General features: G+C 41.3%; 1 protein-coding gene across 1 annotated transcript in view; it reads right to left on the bottom strand.

Moving 5' to 3' along the window:
- The window catches only part of LOC124545883, a 284098-nt gene that overhangs the window by 166346 nt on the left and 90494 nt on the right, over positions 1–27258 (bottom strand). Inside the window, exon 4 of the mRNA XM_047124844.1 lies at positions 10876–11142. Within this exon, the coding sequence (XP_046980800.1) occupies positions 10876–11142 (267 nt within the window). The remainder of the gene's footprint in view (positions 1–10875; positions 11143–27258) is intronic.

Below are 27258 nucleotides of genomic sequence, written 5' to 3'. Positions count from 1 at the left end.
GGGAAATAAAACTGCACTTTACTCAATAATACCTGAAGCACCAAGATCACTTATATCATGTGATATTTTTGGACGACTACCTAGAGCCAGAGGTGGTGTTAAGTACATTATTGGATTCTGTGATGTGTTTACAAAATATGTTAAACTATATCCTATAAAATCAGCAACTGCAAGAGCTGCCACAGTGAAGTTTGTAAATGACTACATTACTCATGCAGGGATTCCAAAATCTATAATCTCTGACTATGCGAAGATATTTACTGGATATTTATGGAGAAAGTTAGTATCACAACTAGGAATAAAACAGATATTTACATATTGCTACCATCCATAAGGGAATTTAATTGAACCGGTTTTTCGAGAACTAAACAGATTCATGAGAACGTTCTGTCATGATAAACAAACTACCTGGATAAACTATTTGACCGAGTTTAAGCAGATTTATATTAATTTACCACATAGTTCTACAAACTGTACCCCGAATGAGCTGATGTTCAGAGATAACGAAAGAAACTTTTGGGTAGATAACTTGCCTAAACTTGAGGACACCAAAATGTCATGGGAAGAAAAAATTCGCAATGCTCTCATTAATATTACGCAGAAAGCAAGACAGCGAAAGGAAATCCATGACAGAAACATCAAACGGATTCAGACTTTCAATATCGGATAGAAAATTCTTTTAAGAAGATACATCAAGTCATCAAGGTTGAAGAAGACCATCAGAAAATCGAATCTAATTTATACAGGTCCATATATAATAGTTGATATACCGAATCCTGGTGCGTATTTATTAGCATATCCGGGTTCTGGAAGAATAAAAGGATTATTTCCCCATGTAGACCTAAAAAGGTACTTTTAAGGAAAGTGTTTCAAATTAAATGAAAAGTCTTAATGATGTATTTGGGTGTTGAAAAAAAAATTGAAGTGCGAAGGACAGTATGCTTCAGCTACTGTGATAGGTTAAATGACAGCATGCCAAGCATCTGTGATAGTTTAATGAACAGTAAGCGATTGCTTCTGTGATAGTATAGGAATATTTAGAAAAGTAAGTGGAACTGTAGCTATTGCTGCTGTGAAGATTTACGGGTTATCTGTCTACGCGATGATCACCAAAGAAGCTTGTGCGTGTGAAATAATATATATTCAGGGAGTGTTAATCTCCAGTGATAATAAGTTTACTGAAACTATATGATCGAATACGGCGCTTGCGTGTGAAGTTAGTGTTTGTAAACTGACAGTTCACAGGGGAACAAATGAACCGCGTTAGTAAATTAGAATCGACTGCAACTGTCCACAGACATAAACACTCGCTGTTTTTTCTTTCTTTTTTTTTTATTTTGGCGCGAGCTAAATTCTATTCAAGAGAATTTAATTAACTAGCTTAGTGTGTGTTTATAAAATTAGAGTTAGTAAGAAAGTTCCTCATTGAATTTATAAAAATGTGTTATTTTCCAATTGGATTTGTTTATTGTTATATTGCATTCATATATGTTCATAAGAAAATGCGGAAATCGGAGTATAAAAGAGAAAAATTTGATCGTCAGTCACTACTAACAAAGATTAATTTCAGCTGGAGAGGTCATGCTGCAAGACTTAATTAAACGTTTTCTTTCAGCAAAATTTCATTGTAATCATGTCTGAATAAGATATAATTTTTTTTTAAATTGTCTCAAATAATAAAGTTTTTAATATTCATCCATGTTTTCAAAATTGTTTTCGGATCTGGAGTTGTGATATTGTCCAACTAGAGTATCGATTAAGACAACTAGGTGTGGAAAGTATAAGACGAATGGATATTCCCATTCTTCAGATGGAAGATTGGATGGATCAGGTCCATATTTGAGTTCGAAATGAATCTGGAGAAATTCGACTAACCCTTCTCTTCCAGGAATCTTTAATAGTTGACCATTCCTTAGACGAATTTCGATTGTTTCATGCCACAATCCTGAGTACCTGTTCCTGAGGTTCCTTCTGGTCTCTCAAATCCGTTACGTCTCCTGTCCGGTACGCCAATGGGACGCCTGTCCTCCGTGCCGTGTCCCATGTTCCTGTTCGATCAGTTACACCGCAGGGCAGCAAGACATCGATGAAGAAAATTTTTCAGAAGATTGCAAAAATTTGCATGTGTAAAGATTTTTTTTTTGGCTATGAGGCAGATTTTATCATTCCTATGAATTCTAGAATATCTCTCAAATTTCTAAATTATTCTGTCTTTCCTATCATCTGTGATACCTAGTTGGGGTCTAAGCCTCCAGATTTTCCGGGGTTTCCCTGTGAAGGCCAGTTCCTGAATAGGTAGACCTGATTAACATCTATATAAGTCCATCTTCCCTGGTTGTGTACGTGGGATGCGGGTATGCCCCAGTACACGTGAAAGCAACAACTAGGTACCTAGGTAACGAAGATCAGTGTTACCTGTACCAAATCTCCTTCAGTTCTTGTAATCAAAAAATCTTACTAACTTCTTAAAATTTATAGGAACGTATGTTCCACAAATTCTAACGAGTTTGCTAAGCCAATAGTTAGCTCGCAAAGTGGATACATATCAAGTTTGCTCGCTGCGAGGGGCGATGTAATGTCTCTTGCAGCGGTCTCTCCGCGATATTTGCAGAAATTTTATATATTATATAACTCAGTACATATCTCGAAATATCTCTTCTTATCTTACCGATTCCTAAACTTTAATATACGATGATTATCAATGCAAAGTAGTTTCAAGCCCTATTATTCCTTGGAGCGTCCATTTACTCCATGGAATAGCCTCTTTGCTATCTATGTTTTCTATTATAAAAAGAATGAAGGAGTGCTTGCCGATTAGCCGTGAAAGAACGAAGATGAGTATGTATGTATTGTTGAGCTAGTCGCCATCTTGATGAGATTCTGTATGAGAAGGAATTTAATACATGAACTAATCAAAAGTAAGTGTGTTCGCGTATTATTAAACTGATTATTATTGACAGTGTCTGCTTACTAAGCTGTGTTGCACGAGACCAGTGGGGAACGTCTGATTTACACTGGACGAACCTGCCGTTTTGTATGCTCAAGATATCCAGGTTATTACTTCAAATAAATAGGCTAACACGGTCTTACCAGCAGATCTCCGGTCTTCCCCATGTGATCACCGAAAGTTAATAATTATTACAAATGTTTTCAGGAGATCGACGGACAATTTTCGTCGCACCGAAACTTCGAAATTGCTTCACTGCCTTATGGAATTTAAGTTAAGCTCAATTTAATCAGGATAGCCTCCCTCCATGAACCATGGACCTTGCCGTGGGTGGGGAGGCTTGCGTGCCTCAGCGATACAGATAGCCGTACCGTAGGTGCAACCACAACGGAGGGGTATCTGTTGAGAGGCCAGACAAACGCGTGGTTCCTGAAGAGGGGCAGCAGCCTTTTCAGTAGTTGCAAGGGCAACAGTCTGGATGATTGACTGATCTGGCCTTGTAACACTAACCAAAACAGCCTTGCTGTGCTGGTACTGCGAACGGCTGAAAGCAAGGGGAAACTACGGCCGTAATTTTTCCCGAGGGCATGCAGCTTTACTGTATGATTAAATGATGATGGCGTCCTCTTGGGTAAAATATTCCGGAGGTATAATAGTCCCCCATTCGGATCTCCGGACGGGGACTACTCAAGAGGATGTCGTTGTCAGGAGAAAGAAAACTGGCGTTCTTCGGATCGGAGCGTGGAATGTCAGATCACTTAATCGGGCAGGTAGGTTAGAAAATTTAAAAAGGGAAATGGATAGGTTAAAGTTAGATATAGTGGGAATTAGTGAAGTTCGGTGGCAGGAGGAACAAGACTTCTGGTCAGGTGACTACAGGGTTATAAACACAAAATCAAATAGGGGTAATGCTGGAGCAGGTTTAATAATGAATAGGAAAATAGGAATGCGGGTAAGCTACTACAAACAGCATATTGAACGCATTATTGTGGCCAAGATAGATACGAAGCCCACACCTACTACAGTAGTACAAGTTTATATGCCAACTAGCTCTGCAGATGACGAAGAAATTGAAGAAATGTATGACGAAATAAAAGAAATTATTCAGATAGTGAAGGGTGACGAAAATTTAATAGTCATGGGTGACTGGAATTCGGTAGTAGGAAAAGGGGGAGAAGGAAACGTAGTAGGTGAATATGGATTGGGACTAAGAAATGAAAGAGCAAGCCGCCAGGTAGAATTTTGCACAGAACACAACTTAATCATAGCTAACACTTGGTTTAAGAATCATGAAAGAAGGTTGTATACAGGAAAGAACCCTGGAGATACTAAAAGGTACCAGATAGATTATATAATGGTAAGACAGAGATTTAGGAACCAGGTTTTAAATTGTAAGACATTTCCAGGGGCAGATGTGGACTCTGACCACAATCTATTGGTTATGACCTGTAGATTAAAACTGAAGAAACTGCAAAAAGGTGGGAATTTAAGGAGTTGGGACCTGGAGAAACTGAAAGAACCAGTGGTTGTACAGAGTTTCAGGGAGAGCATAAGGGAACAATTGACAAGAATGGAGGAAAGAAATACAGTAGAAGAAGAATGGGTAGCTTTGAGGGATGAAATAGTGAAGGCAGCAGAGGATCAAGTAGGTAAAAAGACGAGGGCTAGTAGAAATCCTTGAGTAACAGAAGAAATATTGAATTTAATTGATGAAAGGAGAAAATATAAAAATGCAGTAAATGAAGCAGGCAAAAAGGAATACAAACGTCTCAAAAATGAGATCGACAGGAAGTGCAAAATGACTAAGCAGGGATGGCTAGAAGACAAATGTAAGGATGTAGAGGCTTATCTCACTAGGGGTAAGATAGATACTGCCTACAGGAAAATTAAAGAGACCTTTGGAGATAAGAGAACCACTTGTATGAACATCAAGAGCTCAGACGGACACCCAGTTCTAAGCAAAGAAGGGAAAGCACAAAGGTGGAAGGAGTATACAGAGTGTCTATACAAGGGCGATGTACTTGAGGACAATATTATGGAAATGGAAGAGGATGTAGATGAAGATGAAATAGGAGATACGATACTGCGTGAAGAGTTTGACAGAGCACTGAAAGACCTCAGTCGAAACAAGGCCCCCGGAGTAGACAACATTCCATTGGAACTACTGACGGCCTTGGGAGAGCCAGCCCTGACAAAACTCTACCATTTGGTGAGCAAGATGTATGAAACAGGCGAAATACCCTCAGACTTCAAGAAGAATATAATAATTCCAATCCCAAAGACAGCAGGTGTTGACAGATGTGAAAATTACCGAACTATCAGTTTAATAAGCCACAGCTGCAAAATACTAACACGAATTCTTTACAGACGAGTGGAAAAACTAGTAGAAGTCGACCTCTGGGAAGATCAGTTTGGATTCCGTAGAAATACTGGATCACGTGAGGCAATACTGACCTTACGACTTATCTTAGAAGAAAGATTAAGGAAAGGCAAACCTACGTTTCTAGCATTTGTAGACTTGGAGAAAGCTTTTGGCAAAGTTGACTGGAATACTCTCTTTGAAATTCTAAAGGTGGCAGGGGTAAAATACAGGGGGCGAAAGGCCATTTAAAATTTGTACAGAAACCAGATGGCAGGTATAAGAGTCGAGGGACATGAAAGGGAAGCAGTGGTTGGGAAGGGAGTAAGACAGGGCTGTAGCCTCTCCCCGATGTTATTCAATCTGTATATTGAGCAAGCAGTAAAGGAAAGAAAAGAAAAATTCGGAGTAGGTATTAAAATCCATGGAGAAGAAATAAAATCTTTGAGGTTCGCCGATGACATTGTAATTCTGTCAGAGACAGCAAAGGACTTGGAAGAGCAGTTGAATGGAATGGACAGTGTCTTGAAAGGAGGATATAAGATGAACATCAACAAAAGCAAAACAAGGATAATGGAATGTAGTCGAATTAAGTCGGGTGATGCTGAGGGGATTAGATTAGGAAATGAGACACTTAAAATAGTAAAGGAGTTTTGCTATTTGGGGAGAAAAATAACTGATGATGGTCGAAGTAGAGGGGATATAAAATGTAGACTGGCAATGGCAAGGAAAGCGTTTCTGAAGAAGAGAAATTTGTTAACATCGAGTATAGATTTAAGTGTCAGGAAGTCATTCCTGAAAGTATTTGTATGGAGTGTAGCCATGTATGGAAGTGAAACTTGGACGATAAATAGTTTGGACAAGAAGAGAATAGAAGCTTTCGAAATGTGGTGCTACAGAAGAATGCTGAAGATTAGATGGGTAGATCACATAACTAATGAGGAAGTATTGAATAGGATTGGGGAGAAGAGAAGTTTGTGGCACAACTTGACCAGAAGAAGGGATCGGTTGGTAGGACATGTTCTGAGGCATCAAGGGATCACCAATTTAGTATTGTAGGGCAGCGTGGAGGTTACAAATCGTAGAGGGAGACCAAGAGATGAATACACTAAACAGATTCAGAAGGATGTAGGTTGCAGTAGGTACTGGGAGATGAAGAAGCTTGTACAGGATAGAGTAGCATAGAGAGCTGCATCAAACCAGTCTCAGTACTGAAGACCACAACAACAACAACAGACTTTTAATGAAAATTTTTTATTACGAAAGCATTTTTAAAAATAGATCTAAGAAAATTTAAATTTGGCTTTTCAGTTAAAAACAAAGAAAAGATGTTTCACTGTTTTTGGATATTCAGCTCCTAAGGAAGAGAAACGGGGGATGAAAATAGTTACGGAAATATTACATTGCGCAATCATTTTTTAAGCTAAATATAGGAAAATTTGTATTTAGCTACTCTTTTAGAAATAAAAGATACTTGTATCAATGTTTTTGGAAATTTAACCCCTGAGGGTCCATTGCGATAGCATTTTTAAAGCTTCTCGGCTAGAGATGAAAAAATACGTGTTCACTGTTTTTTGAAATTCAACGCCTGAGGGACTGGAATGGGGTCAATCTGACTGAGGCGGACAAGGCAGTTGAGACGAGTGTTTGCCCCTGGACGACCGTTCTGCAGCGGGACGCTCGGTCCCTCTATGCTAAGTCGGGATGGGCCCAAAAACCCGGGGCGTGAGAACATAAGAAGCCGTACAAGAGGCTGTAAATCTGCGGACAACGTTTGGTTTCCATTCTTTGGCTGGGGAAGCTATGAAGTCCGTCTGCGGCTGCCAATAACCTCCACAAGGTGGTGTCGTCACTGAAAGTAAGATTTTTCATCTAGTTAGTGCAACGGTCATCTGCTGACGGGGCCAATCTCCCGATGTTGTGGGAGCTATTAATAACTGTGTGGCAACGTTCCTCTGCTTTGAGTTTGTGATTGGAAATTGCCTTGCATGTGTGTTACTGCCCCCTTTCATGATCGTGCATTTGACGCCATGCTCACTTAAGGCGCGCGTCGTAAAGAAACAAAAAAAAGAAGAAAAATTTTTGGCTGTGGACCTTCTGCAAGCCGTTGTTTTCCCATGGACGGCATAGGTCACTGTTTGGATGAACACGTTGTAAAATGTTAAATAACCTTGCACTGTCTGGCGGAGAAATAGAGCCCATTTTATGGATGTCTAAAATGCGAGATTATGTTAATACTCGCCAATGTCTGTTGTGTTTTAGTACGTAGACATATTTACCTTTAGTCGTTGTTATTGTGTATATATTCTTGTGTGAAGGAGTTTAGTCCCCGTGACATTTAAGTGCTCTATTTAATTATATTTAAGGAAGTGCTAGAGTTTCTAATTGGTAATCCGCCTAGCCACGACTGATGTCGGTTGCTCGGTCTGTCTTAAATGTTGGGCCTATTGGGTGGAGACCATTCCTGACTTGCTCACCTCAGTCCTGAATTCCCGTATTGATACCACGGCGGCAGTTTTGCCGGAATCTCATTTGCAGAAGTCATCATTTCTTATGAGCACAAATAAAGCTACCTTTGCCTCTATAATTTTCGTCCGCTGACCAGCAAGCTTTGGTTAATGACTAAAAATCGCCAACTGGTCTTCGTCCAACCTAGTGGCTTGGACGAGTTCCCTCTCCAGTTCGGGTAAACGTTTCCTCCTGGTGGAGCCATCCTCTTTCCCGAGCCACGCTGGGGTGAGAGTTGACCGAGTGTTTATTGCCGCTCAGTGTTCCAGGAGAATGAAATAAGAGGTTAATTATCTACTCCACTGTTATGTCCAAGAAAGGCGAATTAGAGTAGTTCTGGATAACCTAAGTATTGTACACTATTAAGATAGTTCTAGGTTCGGAGAAATTGCTGTTTGGTAAAATTTAGCCTTTCGGTAATCCGGCGTATTCCACGATCCAATACTGTTATAGAACTAAAAGATTTTACTTTGATACATTTGCTGAGACGTGACTTAACTATTTGCTATTGATAATTGCTTTTAATGAATCTTCTTTAATTTGTGCTTATAATTCTTAGTGGTGTAACATTTAACGTCACTTATTGACTTCATTCAGAGACTGAAAAGGTGATCCTTGTTCAAGTATATGGGACTTCATAAATCGTTGATCTTTATTGTTTATGGTCTTAAAAATGTTTGTTGTTGTGATCTTCAGTCCTGAAACTGGTTTGATGCAGCTCTCCATGCTACTCTATCCTGTGCAAGCTACTTCATCTCCCAGTGCGTACTGCAGCCTACATCCTTCTGAATCTGCTTAGTGTATTCATCTCTTGGTCTCCCTCTACGATTTTTACCCTCCACGCTGCCCTCCAATACTAAATTGGTGATCTCTCGATGTCTCAGAACATGTCCTACCAACCGATTCCTTCTTCTTGTCAAGTCACACAAACTCCTCTTCTCCCCAATTCTATTCAATACCTCCTCATTAGTTATGTGATCTACCCATCTAATCTTCAGCATTCTTCTGTAGCACCACATTTCGAAAGCTTCTATTCTCTTCTTGTCTAAACTATTCATCGTCCACGTTTCGCTTCCATACATGGCTACACTCAATACAAATACTTTCAGAAACGACTTACTGACATTTAAATCTATACTCGATGTTAACAAATTTCTCTTCTTCAGAAACGCTTTCCTTGCCATTGCCAGTCTACATTTTATATCCCCTCTACTTCGACCATCATCAGTTATTTTGCTCCCCAAATAGCAAAACTCCTTTACTACTTTAAGTGTCTCATTTCCTAATCTAATTCCCTCAGCATCACCCGACTTAATTCGACTACATTCCACTATCCTCGTTTTGCTTTTGTTGATGTTCATCTTATACCCTCCTTTCAAGACACTGTCCATTCCGTTCAACTGCTCTTCCAAGTCCTTTGCTGTCTCTGACAGAATTACAATGTCATCGGCGATCCTCAAAGTTTTTATTTCTTCTCCATGGATTTTAATACCTACTCCGAATTTTTCTTTTGTTTCCTTTACTGCTTGCTCAATATATAGATTAAATAACATCTGGGATAGGCTACAACCCTGTCTCACTCCCTTCCCGACCACTGCTTCCCTTTCGTGCCCCTCGACTCTTACAACTGCCATCTGGTTTCTGTACAAATTGGAAATAGCCTTTCGTTCCCTGTATTTTACCCCTGCCATCTTCAGAATTTGAAAGAGTATTCCAATCAACATTGTCAAAAGCTTTCTCTAAGTCTACAAATGCTAGAAACGTAGGTTTGTGTATTCTTAGTCTAGCTTCTAAGATAAGTCGTAGGGTCAGTATTGCCTCACGTGTTCCAATATTTCTACGGAATCGAAATTGATCTTCCCCGAGGTCGTCTTCTACCAGTTTTTCCATTCGTCTGTAAAGAATTCGCGTTAGTATTTTGCAATCGTGACTTATTAAACTGGTAGTTTGGTAATTTTCACATCTGTCAACACCCGCTTTCTTTGGGATTGTAATTATAAAATGTTTGTTAAAAAGGAATAATTTTAGATTCCTATTGTTTATTAAGTAATTCTTAAGTTATGTAGCAGATATTACGAGTGCAAATATTCTCTCACTGTTACACTTGCTTGTTCAGTGGTTTACGCTGAAGTGTGTGACAATAAATGCAAAATCCAAAGTGAAGCGTTGGGGCGAGTTAATCCTTTCCCTTATCATTACCGTTAAAGATAACTGATTTTGTCCCTTGTTATTGAAGCTGGTTGGGAGAACAGTTTACTGATTGACTAAGCGTATATAACCGACCTTCAAACTTAATGAAATTAGAATTAAATTAATACTGTCAGCTGCTCACGGGCGTTGATATATATCAACGGGGACCAGTGAAAATGTGTGCGCCACCGGGACTCGAACCCGGGATCTCCTATTTACATGGCATACGCTCTATCCATCTGAGCCACCGCGGGCACAGAGGATAGCGCGACTGCAGGGACTATCGCCCGCACGCCTCGCGCGAGACTCACATTCTCACGTTGTATAGCCACACACTACGTGCGTAGTGTCCCATGCCAACACACTCATTACTCGTGGAAGACATTCTTTCCAAGCCCCGTAACAGCTCGGGGAATATGTGTGCAAACAGCACAGAAGAAGAGGGTCATGGCCGGTATTGCCACAACTATATATTTATATGGATATGGTGTCTGTTCTTACGGACATGTCGCCGGCCGGAGTGGCCGAGCGGTTAAAGGCGCTACAGTCTGGAACCGCACGACCGCTACGGTCGCAGGTTCGAATCCTGCCTCGGGCATGGCTGTGTGTGATGTCCTTAGTTTAGTTAGGTTTAAGTAGTTATAAGTTCTAGGGGACTTATGACCACAGCAGTTGAGTCCCATAGTGCTCAGACCCATTTGATTTGAACGGACATGTCCGAAAGAACAGACACCATATCCATATAGGTGTATAATTCAGACTTAATCGTCGCAATCGGTTGGAATTATGTATGAAAAAGTGATCCTTTAACTCTGGTGTGCAGTGCAGTTTTAGACCACTGCGCACGCCCTCTCTAGTGGTCGGTACATACCTGCAGCGTGGGCCGCCAGAAGCCGATATCCGGGTCCCTGTCCCACTCCTCGTCCGAGACTTGGACGCAGCGGCCGTCGCCATCGGGGTCGTAGGCCTGGTAGTCCTTGCAGCACTTGCGCACGCAGGGAGCCGCCCCCGCACACACGCAGGCGAAGGCGACGTGCAGGATCCTGCTGCCCACGCGCACGCCGTCCACGCAGAAGGAGGTCGCCGGCACCAGCGCGCCCTCTGGGGCCGTGTCCAGGACCAGCACCTGCAGCTCCACCTGTGCAACACACACTGCTTTTGCGAAAATGGTTCAAATGGCTCCGAGCACTATGCGACTTAACATCTGAGGTCATCAGTCCCCTAGAACTTGGAACTACGAGGGCAGTTCAATAAGTAATGCAACACATTTTTTTTCTCGGCCAATTTTGGTTGAAAAAACCGGAAATTTCTTGTGGAATATTTTCAAACATTCCCGCTTCGTCTCGTATAGTTTCATTGACTTCCGACAGGTGGCAGCGCTGTACGGAGCTGTTAAAATGGCGTCTGTAACGGATGTGCGTTGCAAACAACGGGCAGTGATCGAGTTTCTTTTGGCGGAAAACCAGGGCATCTCAGATATTCATAGGCGCTTGCAGAATGTCTACGGTGGTCTGGCAGTGGACAAAAGCACGGTGAGTCGTTGGGCAAAGCGTGTGTCATCATCGCCGCAAGGTCAAGCAAGACTGTCTGATCTCCTGCAGTGGCGGAGCGTGCGAACACACTCGATCGAGATGATCGACGGATCACCATCAAACAACTCAGTGCTCAACTGGACATCTCTGTTGGTAGTGCTGTCACAACTGTTCACCAGTTGGGATATTCAAAGGTTTGTTCCCGCTGGGTCCCTCGTTGTCTAACCGAACACCATAAAGAGCAAAGGAGAACCATCTGTGCGGAATTGCTTGCTCGTCATGTGGCTGAGGGTGACAATTTCTTGTCAAAGATTGTTACAGGCGATGAAACATGGGTTCATCACTTCGAACCTGAAACAAAACGGCAATCAATGGAGTGGCGCCACACCCACTCCCCTACCAGGAAAAAGTTTAAAGCCATACCCTCAGCCGGTAAAGTCATGGTTACAGTCTTCTGTGACGCTGAAGGGGTTATTCTGTTCGATGTCCTTCCCCATGGTCAAACGATCAACTCTGAAGTGTATTGTGCTACTCTTCAGAAATTGAGGAAACGACTTCAGCGTGTTCGTAGGCACAAAAATCTGAACGAACTTCTCCTTCTTCACGACAACGCAAGACCTCACACAAGTCTTCGCGCCCGAGAGGAGCTCACAAAACGTCAGTGGACTGTTCTTCCTCATGCACCCTACAGCCCCGATCTCGCACCGTCGGATTTCCATATGTTTGGCCCAATGAAGGACGCAATCCGTGGGAGGCACTACGCGGATGATGAAGAAGTTATTGATGCAGTACGACGTTGGCTCCGACATCGACCAGTGGAATGCTACCGTGCAAGCATACAGGCCCTCATTTCAAGGTGGCGTAAGGCCGTAGCATTGAATGGAGATTACGTTGAAAAATAGTGTTGTGTAGCTAAAAGATTGGGGAATAACCTGGTGTATTTCAATGCTGAATAAAACAACCCCTGTTTCAGAAAAAAATGTGTTGCATTACTTATTGAACTGCCCTCGTACTTAAACCTAACTAACCTAAGGACATCACACACATCCATGCCCGAGGCACGATTCTAACCTACGACCGTAGCGGTCGCGCGGTTCCAGACTGTAGCGCCTAGAACCGCTCGGCCACTCCGGCCGCTACTCCTTTTGCAGCGCAAATCATCTTGCACGAGGTGCCTTAGAGAAATCTGGCCGAATTTTTGGTAACTGTGAATTTTATTCTTTTTCTAATGATTAAATGCCGTGAAGTGAAATGAATCAAACAACTTAAAGCCGTGTTGACTGTTAAACGATTGCGATTGTTTCAAAAATATTAAAACGTTTTTCAGATAGCGCTGCGAGTCACAAAATTTGTAGAATGAGATTTTCACTCTGCAGCGCAGTGTACGCTGATATGAAACTTCCTGGCAGATTAAAACTGTGTGCCCGACAGAGTCTCGAACTCGGGACCTTTGCCTTTCGCGCGCAAGTGCTGTAGCATCTGAGCTACCCAAGCACGGTTCACGGCCCCTCCTTACAGCTTTACTTCTGCCAGTACCTCGTCTCCCACCTTCCAAACTTTACAGTAGCTCTCCTGGTCTGGTCTGTGTCCTGGTTCGCAGGAGAGCCTCTGTAAAGTCTGGAAGGTAGGAGACGAGGTACTGGCAGAAATAAAGCTGTAAGGAGGGGCTGTGAGTCGTGCTTGGGTGGCTCAGATGGTAGAGCACTTGCCCGCGAAAGGCAAAGGTCCCGAGTTCGAGTATCGGTCCTGCACACAGTTTTAATCTGCCAGGAAGTTTCACAAAATTTGTTGACTACCTAAAATATTTAATGAAGCAAACTGTTCCCCCACGTACCTCATCCTAGCGACCTGTTAGACTCATGTAACTTTTCTTCAAAATCTTTGAAATCTATTAGCTCCTTGCAGTCCACCGAAACCTTCCCAGCACACAATGTGGCTTTCGTCCCAACTATACCACCGACATCCAAGTTCTTTACCTTACGTACCTTTTCATCAACTAAATAAACGGAAATGAGCCATATTTGTGTCTTTTCATATACAAAAAGCATTCGAGACTGCTCTTAAAATTACAAACTTACGCACTCCCAGTTAGCTGTGTCCATCTTATAGTATCCTTCCTGTACTACCGTCTTGTCACAACATTTGGTCCCACATATTTCACGAGAACAGATGTGCCTCAAGGCTCCGTATTTTCACCCTTCTTTTACATCCTGTAAACTAAAGACATTCTCCATCCGCCATCCCCAACTTACCTCCTGCAATTTTCTGACGATACCGCCTACCTAGCCCCTCACTGCATCTTTCAGATCCCTCGTCCATGTTTCCATCTCTCGATCTAAACCAACCAATCCCTCTGACTAACACAATACAGTATAAGGGCGATCAAAAAGTTTTTATTCGAAGGCCACACTAACCCCTTACCTATGTGTAGGTGCTCATACACCATCAATCCGAGTCCTACTGGGTTACAAACAAGTGGCAGCAATACTCTCAAATGCAAACTTCTTGATCGTCCCATATATTTAGGACTACCCTTCGACAGAAAACTAACATGCAATGCACACCTCCTTACCGTCTGACACAGAGCGTCAAACCGACTAAAACTACTAAAACTACTAACACGTCATACTGCAGTCTACATTCTTCTACCATTATCATCACCTATAACCCATCATCCATGCCATTCTTACCTACGTCAACGTTTCCAGGATCTTGCTCCCCCCAAATTCTACAGAACCTTGAAATTATGGAAAGATGTGGTCTCCACCTCGGCTTCAGAACTCCCATACCTTCATCAATTTGCATCCTGTATTAACTCATTTACTTTCTACACATTCTTCTCTTCCTGGAACACATTCGGTTCCGACGCATTAGTCGCAAAATCTAATCCTGGCACCCAATGCTCCACTTGCTAATCACTAATCCAGGTACCCACCTTCCAGGCGCCTCTCCCAATGGCATTTCAACCAGCTTCCACTCTCCAACAATAAACTGTAGTCACAACGCTTCGCCTTACACCTTGCTTCCATTTTGTCCTTACCCATTGCTCCACTTTACTGACTTTTAGACACTACCTGCGGATCAACATGGCCCCTTAGTCATACTCATAATGAACATCATCTTTTTCACGTGTCACCTGCGTCACCATTACACCAAGGCATCATTCACATTACCATCAGTGACTATGTATTTTAGCTATATTACGATGTCGTCAAACAAGTTTTAGAAATCATCGATGTTTTTCGCCTATGTATTTTTAAGTCGTTTATTGTCGTCTGTCCTGTAAAAATCGTACATATTGTCCATCAATGCGTTTTAAAAAAATCATCTATTATTATCATTTTTTTGTATAATTTAACCATCTTTTAGATATATGTAAACTCTGGCTGAAGACCTATTTGTATGTGATCCAGACCGCCCACTTTCTGGAGAATTGAAAAAACAAACAAGAACCAAAATAAAAAAGCTACAGGCTACAGGCTACTGTGCCTATAGAAAAACATTTAACTAAAGTACACGTAGATGTCAAACGTGTTCTGCATAGTCGTGGCATGACCTTTGGTCATCCTATGGAGAAAGAAAAGGATAACCTAATATGTTTATTCGTTGGTCTGCAGCTGACATAATTTAAAAATAAAAATAATCACTCACATTGTTTTATGAAATGACTGTCTTCCTGTAGTGTGTTCGATTACGTCCACTGTGAAAGCTCCTTGGATCTTGTTGACCATTGTCCACGAACTTGCAAAGAAAACTTCAAACATGACATCACAAACACCTCTCCTATGCAACAAAAACAGGATTGCGATCAAAATAATGCTTGTTTCGATATAACTATCGATAAGTCGATGCTGATGTCAGTTACTTGCAATGTCTTCTAAACACGTGCCTTTATTTTCATACACGTTACGAGAGGTACTGTGGCTGTATCACTGCTGTGCTCCTCTCAAAGATATACTTTGACTGAAGCACCAGACTGAGGCCATATTGGATTTCGTCAAGCTCCTATTTGTCGCGTTTTACAATAAAACCGCATTGTAACTTATGTCCTATAAATAAATTCTCTCCCAATACTCTAGCGCACTGAGGATCTCTCGAAAACGTACAGTCTATTGATATTAAATGTCAGATAATACATTACCGTCGTGTAAAGGTTTCAGAAGGCATGAAACAGAAAAAAGTTCGAAGTTGTAAGCCGTCACAGTGGTATAATGGGAACTTACTATGTTGTGGTTGAAAACGTGCAATTTCAAATACGACAATTTTTGTTCATGTGCTGTCATTGAAAAAAGTTTTATTGTTCACCTTCACGTTCCTGAGAGCTTCTGGGTCTTGTTATTTCAATAATTTACAAATTAAGCATGAAAAAGGGAAATGCGAGTGAATATTCTAAACACGTTGAGTATCTCGTAAAAACAAACTGCCACTCATTGTCAGCACAAGAAACATAAAACGGACTGACACTTGTGAGAAAGAATTAACAGGTGACTTAGTCACACTGTCAACCGCCTATAAAGTATAAAAGAAAATTTGCGAGCTAGTTATTTTGGCAGTTTTCGTTTCCAAACAGTAACGTCTTCAAATAAAGCAAACACGCAGTCGAAATATATTCTGGTACTGGTGCAGGCATATTCCTGCTGGTACTTTTTGTCGTTGTTTCAGTAACTTTCAAAAGCAAAGGAAGAGTTACTTTCCTGACAGTGAATTGTGATTTTCCACACAAATCAGAACATACTGCACACAACCAGCACATTTATTTAGCAGTGGAGGAGCTGCTCCTTAAGAATTTTTGTGATACATACCACTATACAAAAAACTAGTAAGCAGCTGACAGGTTCTCACTTTCAAAGAAAGAAAATACAGCAGTAGCTGTAATTTTTAGCATAAATTAGAACATACTTCACACAACCGGCACATTTATTTAGCATTGGGGGAGACTCTTAACGAGAATGAAGTGGGCAGCTTCTCACTGCCATAGAAAGAAAAGACAGTAATAGTTTCCAAATTTGCAGTGTTGGAAGCAGCTGAATATATATAGAGCTTCTGCTTTAATTCAGCCGATGGAATGGCTGCAGAAATCACGACGATATTTTGACAACAGAGACATCTATCTATGCTTTTGAGAAAGCCAAAGGATATCTTTGAAAGAAGTGCAGCCACAGTACCTCTCTTGAAGTATGTACAATTAAAGGCACGTCTTATAAACATCTTGCTGTCTTATCTCTGATGTTGGTCGACGAACTATATTACGTTGACAATTTGGTATGAAAATAACAGTCTATGAGTTATTATGAAGAATTACAAATATATCTCTGGAATACATTTATAAATATTCTTAATTTTTATATTTTTTTCTACTTTAGCGGAAATGAATTAGAACTGTTGAATGTGAGTTTCTGAACTTTGTAATTTCATTTAGGATCTCATTTTTTCACGTGTGACCATAGATGAGTATTACAATTTCCTTCAAGAAGTTTATTTCTCATCTTTTCTCTGAAGTATATTGTACTTAAGAGCGCTCTATACTGCAACAGTGTCCTGTTTCGTCTATGCGCTTTGCTATAGTTCATGAAGTCTGAAAAAGTCAATGTGTTCTTTAAAACGTGTTTTAAGATTTCTATCTGTTTGGCCAACGAAATATTTAGTCAGTTTCTCAGATGATGGTGAGATATCATGCACCAGTTTCTTCCTTGTGAAAAGCGACCTTGATATATGTATTTTTAAACAGCTTAACTATTTTGTGTGAAATGACTCCTGAATAAGGTATATTTATATACGTGGTTTTTTGTATGTTGTTGTGGATAGTGGCTGTGTTAATTCGTATAACTTAGTTCCTGTTATGAGTTGTAAAAGTGCATATATTTCACGTTTATGATAACCACAGTTATGTGTTCTTTTTTGTATCATATTCGGCAGCGCTAATTGGAAATTTCTGTGCTCTGCATAAGACGGCTCCGAATTCAACTTGTTTGTTGGTTTTCTGTGTACATTAATGTTCAAGGTGTGGTTTGTATTAGGCATTGCCACGTCTGAAATTTATGTTTATTAAAATTTTTCTGATGTTCTGTGGTGAAGTGGATGTTTTTGTGTAAATTATTAAGTCTACCTGACAAAGTTGCTTCTTCAGTTTTATTATATACCATGAACACGACATTAATATATCTAGGAGATATCTTAACGTAGTACTGTCATTTTAATATCAAATTTTCGAAATCTATCGTATTGTAATACAGTTCGTCGACCAACATGGGAGATAAGATAGCAATATGTGCAGAAGACCATTGCAAGTGACAGAGAACAGCAAGATCGACATATCGATGTTTAAACTGAGAAAATCTTGGCTTTGACCGCCATCTTGTTTCTGCTGTAAAGGAGAACGGTCTGTGTTGTCATGTTTTAATTTTTCTTTGTTAATTCATGAACAATGGTCAACAATTTCCAAGGAGCCATAGCAGTGGAGATAACTGAACACACTACAAAAAGACAAGCATTTCTTATGAACAGTATTGGTGATTGTTTTTTTAAAAAATTATGTGAACAGCAGCCCAACAAACTAACATATTAGGTTGCCATTCTTTTTCTGCACAGGACGATGAAGGCACATCCCAAGACTGTGCAGAATAACGTCTACGTGTATTTATGTTAAATGCTTTGGTATTGCCATTATAGCCTAAAGATCAAATTTATACCTCGAAACATATTGCTTCATTAAATTCTTTAAATGGTCAACAAATTCTGTGATGGTAGCAGCATCTGAAATATCTTTACGTACTTCATGAAAAGAACAAATATGCACTGTATAAAATGTTATAAGTGCAAGTCATTAGAAACGCCGAACCTGCTTTGTAATAAAGCTATAGTCAGTGCCTAAAATCTGTGCCACACTGGATCTCGAACGCAGGTTTTGTGCTTATTGGAGGCAATCACCTTAATCGTTATTCTGTGTGAGCACCCCTCCAGACCTGGTTCAACCTTCCATTGTCACTCAAGTTTTCCATTCATTTCACTTTAATATATTTCATTCATATCATTTATATGCATCCCTTGTGGCAGCATAAGGCCGGTATTACACTATCAAATTTCTTTGTCAAAGATTTGATCAAAGATGTGATCCAATATTCCGTCCAATATATTTGACAAAGATCTTTGACGTAGCGCTAGAAGGGGTATTACACTGTCATCAAATTTTTCGTCAAAGTTCAAGATGGCTGACAACAACTTGTTATTAACCGCAGTAGTTCTACGTACTCCAATTGCATTGTGTGCACATGTGGAAAAGAAGTGGGGGAAAAAATGGAACCATACGTATGAGGTTGACAATCTTAAAAGTCCTGGGATTACAACTTGATAATAAATTCAGTTGGGAGGAGCACACCACAGAACTGCAGAAAGGCCTTAACAAATCTGTATTTGCAATTCGAGTGTTAGCAGACATAGGCAACATAAAAATGAAAAAGCTTGCATACTTTCATTCCATAATGTCATATGGGATAATATTTTGGGGTAAATCTTGAAGTCAAACAAAAGTTTTCAAGGTCCAAAAGCGTGTAATACGTATTATTTGTGGAGTAAATTCACGGACCTCCTGCAGAAACCTCATCAAAGAACTGGGAATGCAAACTACTGCCTCTCAGTATATTTACTTCTTAATGAAATTTGTCGTGAATAATATATCTCTTTTTCCAACAAACAACTCAGTTCATACATACAATACCAGGAACAAAAATGATCTGCACAAGGACTTAAAAGCACTTACTTTAGTTCAAAAAGGGGTCCACTACTCAGGAACACTCATCTTCAATAATTTGCCAGGAAACATAAAAAATTTAGTTGGAAATAAAGATCAGTTTAAAAGGAGCCTGAAAGACTTATTACTGGCCAACTCCTTCTACTCCATTGGCGAAATTTTTAATAGAAACGAATGATGTATTGTATTTATTCATACTATTAGAATTGTTATTTCAGCTTAAAAAAATCGACATGTTCCACATCCACGAGTATCTCCTCCACGGATCTATGGAACGAAAAACTAATCTAATCTGGATGAAGCCGTGGGTTTTACGACGACACGATAAAAGCATTCAACAAAACTTGTTACGTGAGCTTACAGTGAAAGACGTCAAGTCGTACATCAATTACTTAAGAATGGATGAGCATACATTTCTGTATGTGCTCAATGAAGTGTATCCTCATATCACAAAGCACACTATTCACAATATTCACTTAAGAACTGCTACATCTTCAGAAGACAGGCTCACTATAACACTCCGGTTCCTTGCTACAGGAGAGGGTTATGTTAGGTTAGGTTTGATTAGGTCAGGTTAGGTCTCCAATCTTCTTAATCTATTTTTGTATTCAGGGTGCCTCACGTTGTAAAGCGCCTCATCAGCTTCAGACATCTCTATTAATTTTGTAGTTGTCGGCGCACACCAATTGTATTTACTGGCAATGTTTGTAAAAACACTACAGACGACAGAACGCTGCAGCGATGCTAGCGCTCCATGTGGTAACATGTAACATTGCAGTGAACAGAAGACAAGCGGTTTCTTTGATCAAATATACAGCGAGGCCCTAGATTTGATCAAATATTGGACGACATTTGACAAAGTCCCTATTACACTATCAAATATCTTTGACAAAGATATTGGACAAAGATTTTGGACAAAGAAATTTGATAGTGTAATACCGGCCTAAGCCACGGCAGTCCACAGAGTCCATTCCACTAATGGCGCTATTGTCCCGTAGCCTGCAGAAGAATTTCTGGTCGTAGTTTGGAAATCTTAAATGCAAACTTCAGAGTTAATGAAACATCGAGTCAGTCTTGAAGGAGTGCTCAGATAGCCTAACGGTAAGGCCACAATTACTAGAATACATAGCAGGGGTGACGGGGCGTGTGCGCAGTAGAAAGCTGCGATGCTGGCGTCAAAGCCGACTCTTCCAACGCTCAGCAGCCCGCCACTGCCCTAACTTGTTCTATGGTCTCTGCGCTTTAGACTCAATACAGCGTTGTTTACACGAGTGTAAGCTCTTTTCAGTGACTGACGAATATGTGCGGTGTTTCACTGTATTTATCAATATAGGAGTGGTTCTGAGAGTGTGTTCTTATCTACATCTACATTTATACTCCGCAATCCACCCAACGGCGTGCGACGGAGGGCACTTTACATGCCACTGTCATTACCTCCCTTTCCTGTTCCAGTTGCGTATGGTTCGCGGGAAGAACGACTGCTGGAAAGCCTCCGAGCGCGCTCGAATCTATCTAATTTTACATTCGTGATCTCCTCGGGAGGTATAAGTAGGGGGAAGCAATATATTCGATACCTCATCCAGAAACGCACCCTCTCGAAACCTGACCAGCAAGCTACACCGCGATGCAGAGCGCCTCTCTTGCAGAGTGTGCCACTTGAGTTTGCTAAACATCTCCGTAACGCTATCACGCTTACCAAATAACCCTGTGACGAAACGCGCCGCTCTTCTTTGGAGCTTCTCTATCTCCTCTGTCAACCCGACCGGGTACGCATCCCACACTGATGAGCAATACTCAAGTATAGGTCGAACGAGTGTTTTGTAAGCAACCTCCTTTGTTGGTTGACTACATTTTCTAAGGACTCTCCCAATGAATCTCAACCTGGCACCCGCCTTATCAACAATTAATTTTATATGATCATTCCACTTCAAATCGTTCCTTACGCATGCTCCCAGGTATTTTACAGAAGTAACTGCTACCAATGTTTGTTCCGCTATCATATAATCATACAATAAAGGATCCTTCTTTCTATGTATTCGCAATACATTACATTTGTCTATGTTAAGGGTCAGTTGCCACTCCCTGCACCAAGTACCTATCCGCTGCAGATCTTCCTGCATTTCACTGCAATTTTCTAATGCTGCAACTTCTCTGTATGATACAGCATCATGCGCGAAAAGCCGCATGGAACTTCCGACACTATCTACTAGGTCATTTATATATATTGTATTATATTATTTGTTTTATTGTATTATATTATTTGTTTTCAGTGAAAAATCATGATTTGCTTTCTGATCGCCAGATGTACTAACAGCTGTAGAAAAAGGAAAAAAAGTTAAGAATTAAGATTCATGAATTTCCTAAGAACAATGAAACGCAAAATATCGATATATTCTCGTACACTTGCTGAATCATCTTCGGCTGCTAATGTTTCTGTGTGCTGTATGAATTTTGCTGATTCGGGCTATGAAAGGGACTTTGAATCTTCCTCCAAAATGCAAGAAGAAGGCTTATACTGTTTCAGCTCTGCATCTTCCATTCTCGAGATTTGATTTACGGGTTCGTAATGAGAGGAAAACTTGAACACAAAAATAGGTTTACCATAAAGAAGTGCAGCAGATTTTACGCTAAAATGCGTTACCAACTAACGAACAAAACTACTAGTAGGAAAACAATAACTATGCTGTAAATGGGACTGTTCATATTTTTGCCAACTATCAGAAATTATAGAAAAACAAATGAAATAACTTAGACAAAAGAATACAGAATTTCAGGATCATCTCTCTCGATGTGATGCTGAGTTACTCAAAACATTTTCAAAAAGGTGTTCAGCGTTCTTTTTCTGACAGTCAGCAATAAGTATTGACATGATTTGGGGCCTTTGAACTAGGATTTCAATACACAAAAAACAGGTAGATTAAATTTTAGAAAACAATCGTGCTTAGTTTGCATTCATCGCGAATCTCTCGCTCAGCACGAAGTCCCAAATGACTGAAAAAAAGCGTAGTTGACTCCTGTATATAAGAAGGGTAAAAGAATGGACCCCCAGAGTTACAGACGTATATCCTTAAATTGGTTTTCTGCAGAATACTTGAACCTATTCTAAGTTCTAATGTAATACGTTTCCTTTAGACGTAAAAGATTCTGTGCACAAGACAGCATGGCTTTAGAAAGCATCGTTCGTGCGACACTGAGCTTGCCCTTTTCTCACATGATATTGTCTGAACCATGGATGAGGGCAACAGACGGATTACATATTCCCAGATTTCCAGGAAACGTTTGAATCCTGTAATGTTCAAATACTAGATGCAACTTTCCAAAGTAGTATGAAGTGGAATGAACACTAGAGAGTACTAGTATTGAAGGAGAATGGTCGACAACGGTTTATTGGGAGATCTTTAGGAAAGTGTAACGCATCTGTAAAGGAGACAGCGTATAGGACTCTAGTGCAACCATTCTTGAATACTGCTCTAGTTTTTTGGATTTCCATCAAGACTGATTAAAGGAAGACGTCGTAGCGATTCACAGGAATGCTGCCGTATTTGTTACCGGTAGGTCCAATCGATACACAAATGTTACAGAGATGCTTCCTGAACTTCCCTCTGAAGCAAAGACGGTGCTTTTTCGTGAAACGCTACTGAGCAAATTTGCAGAGCCTGCATTTGGAGCTTACTGCAAAATGATTCTACATGGTTGTTATAATGATTGAAGTGATTTCATAAATTCACTATAGTTACATTAATTGACGTGTTGTCACAAAACTCAACACTCATACAGAAAAACTCAAAAAGTTTTCTATCGTTGCAGTTGCACCTCAAATTTCTGTATGAGAGCGCAGCAGTGAGCAATTAGGCAAGATGGCGACAGGCGCCGACAAAGCGTATGCTGTGCTTGAAATGGATTCACATCTGTCGTGTTATCGCGCAATAGAGGTGAGAGTGTTACTGATATGATACGCGAGTTGGGGTGGCAGTCACTGAATCAAAGGCGGTTTTCATTACAGCGTGATCTATTTACGAAATTTCAATCACCAACTTTCTCTTCCGAATGCGTAAATATTTTGTTGACACCCACCTACGTAGGGAGAAATGATCATGATAATAAATAAGAGAAACCAGAGCTCGAAGGGAAAGATTTAGGTGTTCCTTTTTCCCACGTGCCATTCGGGAGAGGAATGGTAGAGAAGTAGTATGAAGATGGTTCGATGAACCCTCTGCCAGGCACTTAAGTGTGAATTGCAGAGTAACCATGTAGATGTAGATGTAGATGTAGATGTAGATGTCTGCCGTAACAGTGTAACGACATTCCAGAACGAAGTGCAGCAAAGATCTACCAAATGCCAACTCCATTTGGCGATACTACGCGCAGTTTAAAACTTCAGGATGCCTCTGCAAGGGGAAGTCATCGGGTCGACCAGCTGTGGGCGAAGAAACGGTTGACCGCGTGCGGGAGAGTTTAGCACGTAGCTACAGAAGTCGACGGAAAGAGCAAGCATAGCACAGCTGACCGTTCGCAAGATCTACAGGAAACGACTGAAGCTGTAGACTTACCGCTTGCAATTGCTACAAGCCTTGACTCCTGATGACAAAGTCAGACACTGAATTTTCGGCACAGTTGCAGTAGTTTGCGGAAGGGGATGGCTTTTGTGAGAAACTCATCTTCAGTGATCAGCCAATATTTTTTGTGAATAGTATACTGAACAGGCGCAAGGTATGAATTTTGGGGACAGAGACTACCCACACTATCGTGGAGCACATCTGAGATTCACCAAAAGTTAATGTGTTCTGTGTAGTCTCACGGTTTAAAGTTTACTACCCCTTTTTCTTCTGCGAAAAGACCGTAACAGGGCGCCTGTATCTGGACATGCTGGAAAACTGGCTCATGCCACAACAGGAGGCCGACAGTGTGGGTCTCATCTACCAACAGGACGGTGCTCCAACGCACTTCCATCATGGCATTCGTGAATTCTTCAACAGGAAATTGAGAAACCGATGGGTGAGTCATGGTGGCGGTAATCAGCAATTCATGTCGTCGCTTACACGCTCTCTCGACGTAACCCCACGCAATTTTTTGATTGGGATTATGTGAAAGATTGTGTTTACGTCTCTTGTACCAACAAACCTACAAGAACTGCGAGCTCGCAGTAACAGTATTTTTGAACAGATTGGTAGGGGCATGCTGCGCCGAACGTGGGAAGAACTAGATTACAGACTTGATGTCTGCAGAATAAGTAGGGGAGCCCACATGGACCACTTGTATTACGTGAGAAAGCTTTTCTATGTGTGTGCAAAGTTCTGTGACAATATGCCAAATAATACAGCTCCAACAAATCTATGAAATCGCTTTAATCATTTATAAAGATCTTGCACTGACGCCAACGTAGATTTCACTAAGGACCTGAAAATAATATAAGAGAAAGAGCTCGTAAGGAGACATATAGACAGTCGTTTTTCCCTCGCCCCACTTTCTAGTGGAATAAGAATGCAAATGACCAGTAGTGATACAAGGTACTCTTCTACATACAATATAGAGTGGGTTGCAGAGTATGTATGTAGGTGTAGTTGTAGATCTTTCAGATATATCTTAAACAAAGTTTTATATGGAGAAAAACTTTTAACTAAATAAAAAAATTTATTTGTTTGTTATGAAACAGATGGTCACTGATATCTTAAAACCAGGTACACCCAACAACAAAAGTGAAAGCTATCGTCCTACTGCCATTCTGGCTCTCTCTTTCCAACCATTAATCCCGACTTGTGGGGTCTGCTGGGTAATCAGATGCAAAACGTTTATTTTTAAGGGGTGGCCGGATGCCCTTCCTGTCGCCACCCCATACCCCCCAGGAAGGAATTAATGTACTCCAACTCTCTGTGTCGAGTGAATCCGTGGGACAGCGCGAATGTGTTCAGATGTCTGCGAGCTGTGTAACTGAGGTGGAACGTGGGGACCAGCCCGGAATTTACCTATCGGGATGTGGAAAACCGCCTAAAAACCACATCCAGGCTGGCTGCCACACCGGCCCTCGTCGTTAATCCGCCAGGCGGATTCAATTCGGGGCCGACGCGCCTACTCGAGTCCAGGAAGCAGCGCGTCAGCGCTCTCGGCGACCCTGGCGGGTCCTACTGCCACTCTGTCTAAGATGTAAAAACTACTTGACAAGCTGCTTTATAACATGATACGTATCGAGATACTTGGAAAGATTCCTATTGAACAGGCCGGATTCCAACCAAGCCACAGCTGTGTGGATGACTTCCTTTCATTGACAACTTACACAAAGCTGGGTTTCAGAAACAACTAAAGACCTCTGCTGTGTTTATTGATGTGACAGCACTTACGATAGCGTGTGAAGGCAGTATGTTGTCTATCAGCCGCTCAATATAATACTCTGCAGAAGAACAGCACAAATTCTTAACAATTTGCTGACTGAAAGACTACTTCAGGTAATTATAGGACAAACCGCCAAGACCCTCGACAGTGGCCAACCTCAAGGCTTACTCCTAGCCCCGCTGAATTTAGGTTGTATGTTGCAGACATGCGAACCACTCAGTCCGGGATGTTTTCTTCTGCTAATGGCTGGGCGCCAGCAACACAGAACCGAAGATATACGAGTATTAACAAAAGTCCCAAGCACAATGGGACAATATTTTCGTTAAATAGGGACTTGTAACGAATCGACTTGCTTTCATTATTCTAGCCATCCGATAAATGTACATATTTTTCGAGGTTAACCGCCTGGCCCATAAAAAGTATCCATAGTACCTTGTAGTTATACTTGGCAGAACGGTGTCATTTACACAACATCTAAGAAAGACTGCAGCTAAACTGACGTCAAGTAATACTATTCTCCAAAAATTGGGTTGTACAACATGGGATTCTGAAACTCCGAGCTTACGAGCATCTGCCCTCGGTCTTGCCTACTCAGCGGCAGAATACTGCAGCCCTGTCTGAGTAAACAGCAGCCACAGGAAACTGGTGGATACGTAACTAAATCAAACAATGCGGACTGTTGCTGCCACAAGCAAATCCACTCCAGTACGCTGGAGACCTGTGCTGGGCCGGATTCCACAAACTGCCCTGAGAAAAAAGAATAAACTTCTAAGGAAATATAAGAAAAGCTGCAACAACCAGCAGCCACTAATTCATAGGGACATATCTGCTATCCCAATCAACAGATTTCGCTATAGACTTTCCCCACTCAGAGCAGCTAGCAACGTGGAGAACTTTGACTTCAATCTCCACGAAGCTTGGGGAGAAGGATGGTGTAATAAGAACCCACCAAACCTCCAAAGCTGTCTCCGAGCCAATAACAAAGCTTGTGAAACTGGTCTTCCTGGAGGATGTGGAGTACACTTAACAGGATCTGGACGAACCATAGGAGATGCAGTGACCCACTGTGCAGATGGAAAAAGATTGCCGGTGTGCAGTGCACCAGTGGCTTTCCAAGACAGGCTTTCAGACATATTGTTGAGGAATGCTTTCAAAATTCGTACTCCGGCAACTCCTCCGACGCCTTGGACGTTACAGCAGATGTGCTAACTTACATAAATAACACGTCTCTAAATTTGTTAAGTATGAACATATTCTACTCTGAAGAGCCAAAGAAACTGGTACACCTGCCTAATATCGGGGAGGGCCCCCGCGAGCACGCAGAAGTGCCGCAACACGACGTGGCATGGACTCAACTTTTGTCTGAAGTAGTGCTGGAGGGAATTAAACCATGAATCATGCAGTGGCGTCCATAAATTCGTAAGACTACGAGAGGGTGGAGATCTCCTCTGAACAGCACGTTGCAAGGCATCCCACTTATGCTCCATAATGTTCGTGTCTGGGGAGTTTTCTGGCAGCAGAAGTGTTTAAACGCTGAAGAGTGTTCCTGGAACCACTCTGTAGCAATTCTGGACGTGTGTGATGTCGCATTGTCCTGCTGGAACTGACCAAGTCCGTCGGAATGCACAGTGGACATGATTGGATGCAG

Source organism: Schistocerca americana, chromosome 8, assembly GCF_021461395.2.
Source record: "Schistocerca americana isolate TAMUIC-IGC-003095 chromosome 8, iqSchAmer2.1, whole genome shotgun sequence".
NCBI classification, from domain to species: domain Eukaryota; kingdom Metazoa; phylum Arthropoda; class Insecta; order Orthoptera; family Acrididae; genus Schistocerca; species Schistocerca americana.
The sequence above is the reverse complement of the archived record's forward strand: the minus strand, read 5'-3'. Positions and strand labels throughout refer to the sequence as shown.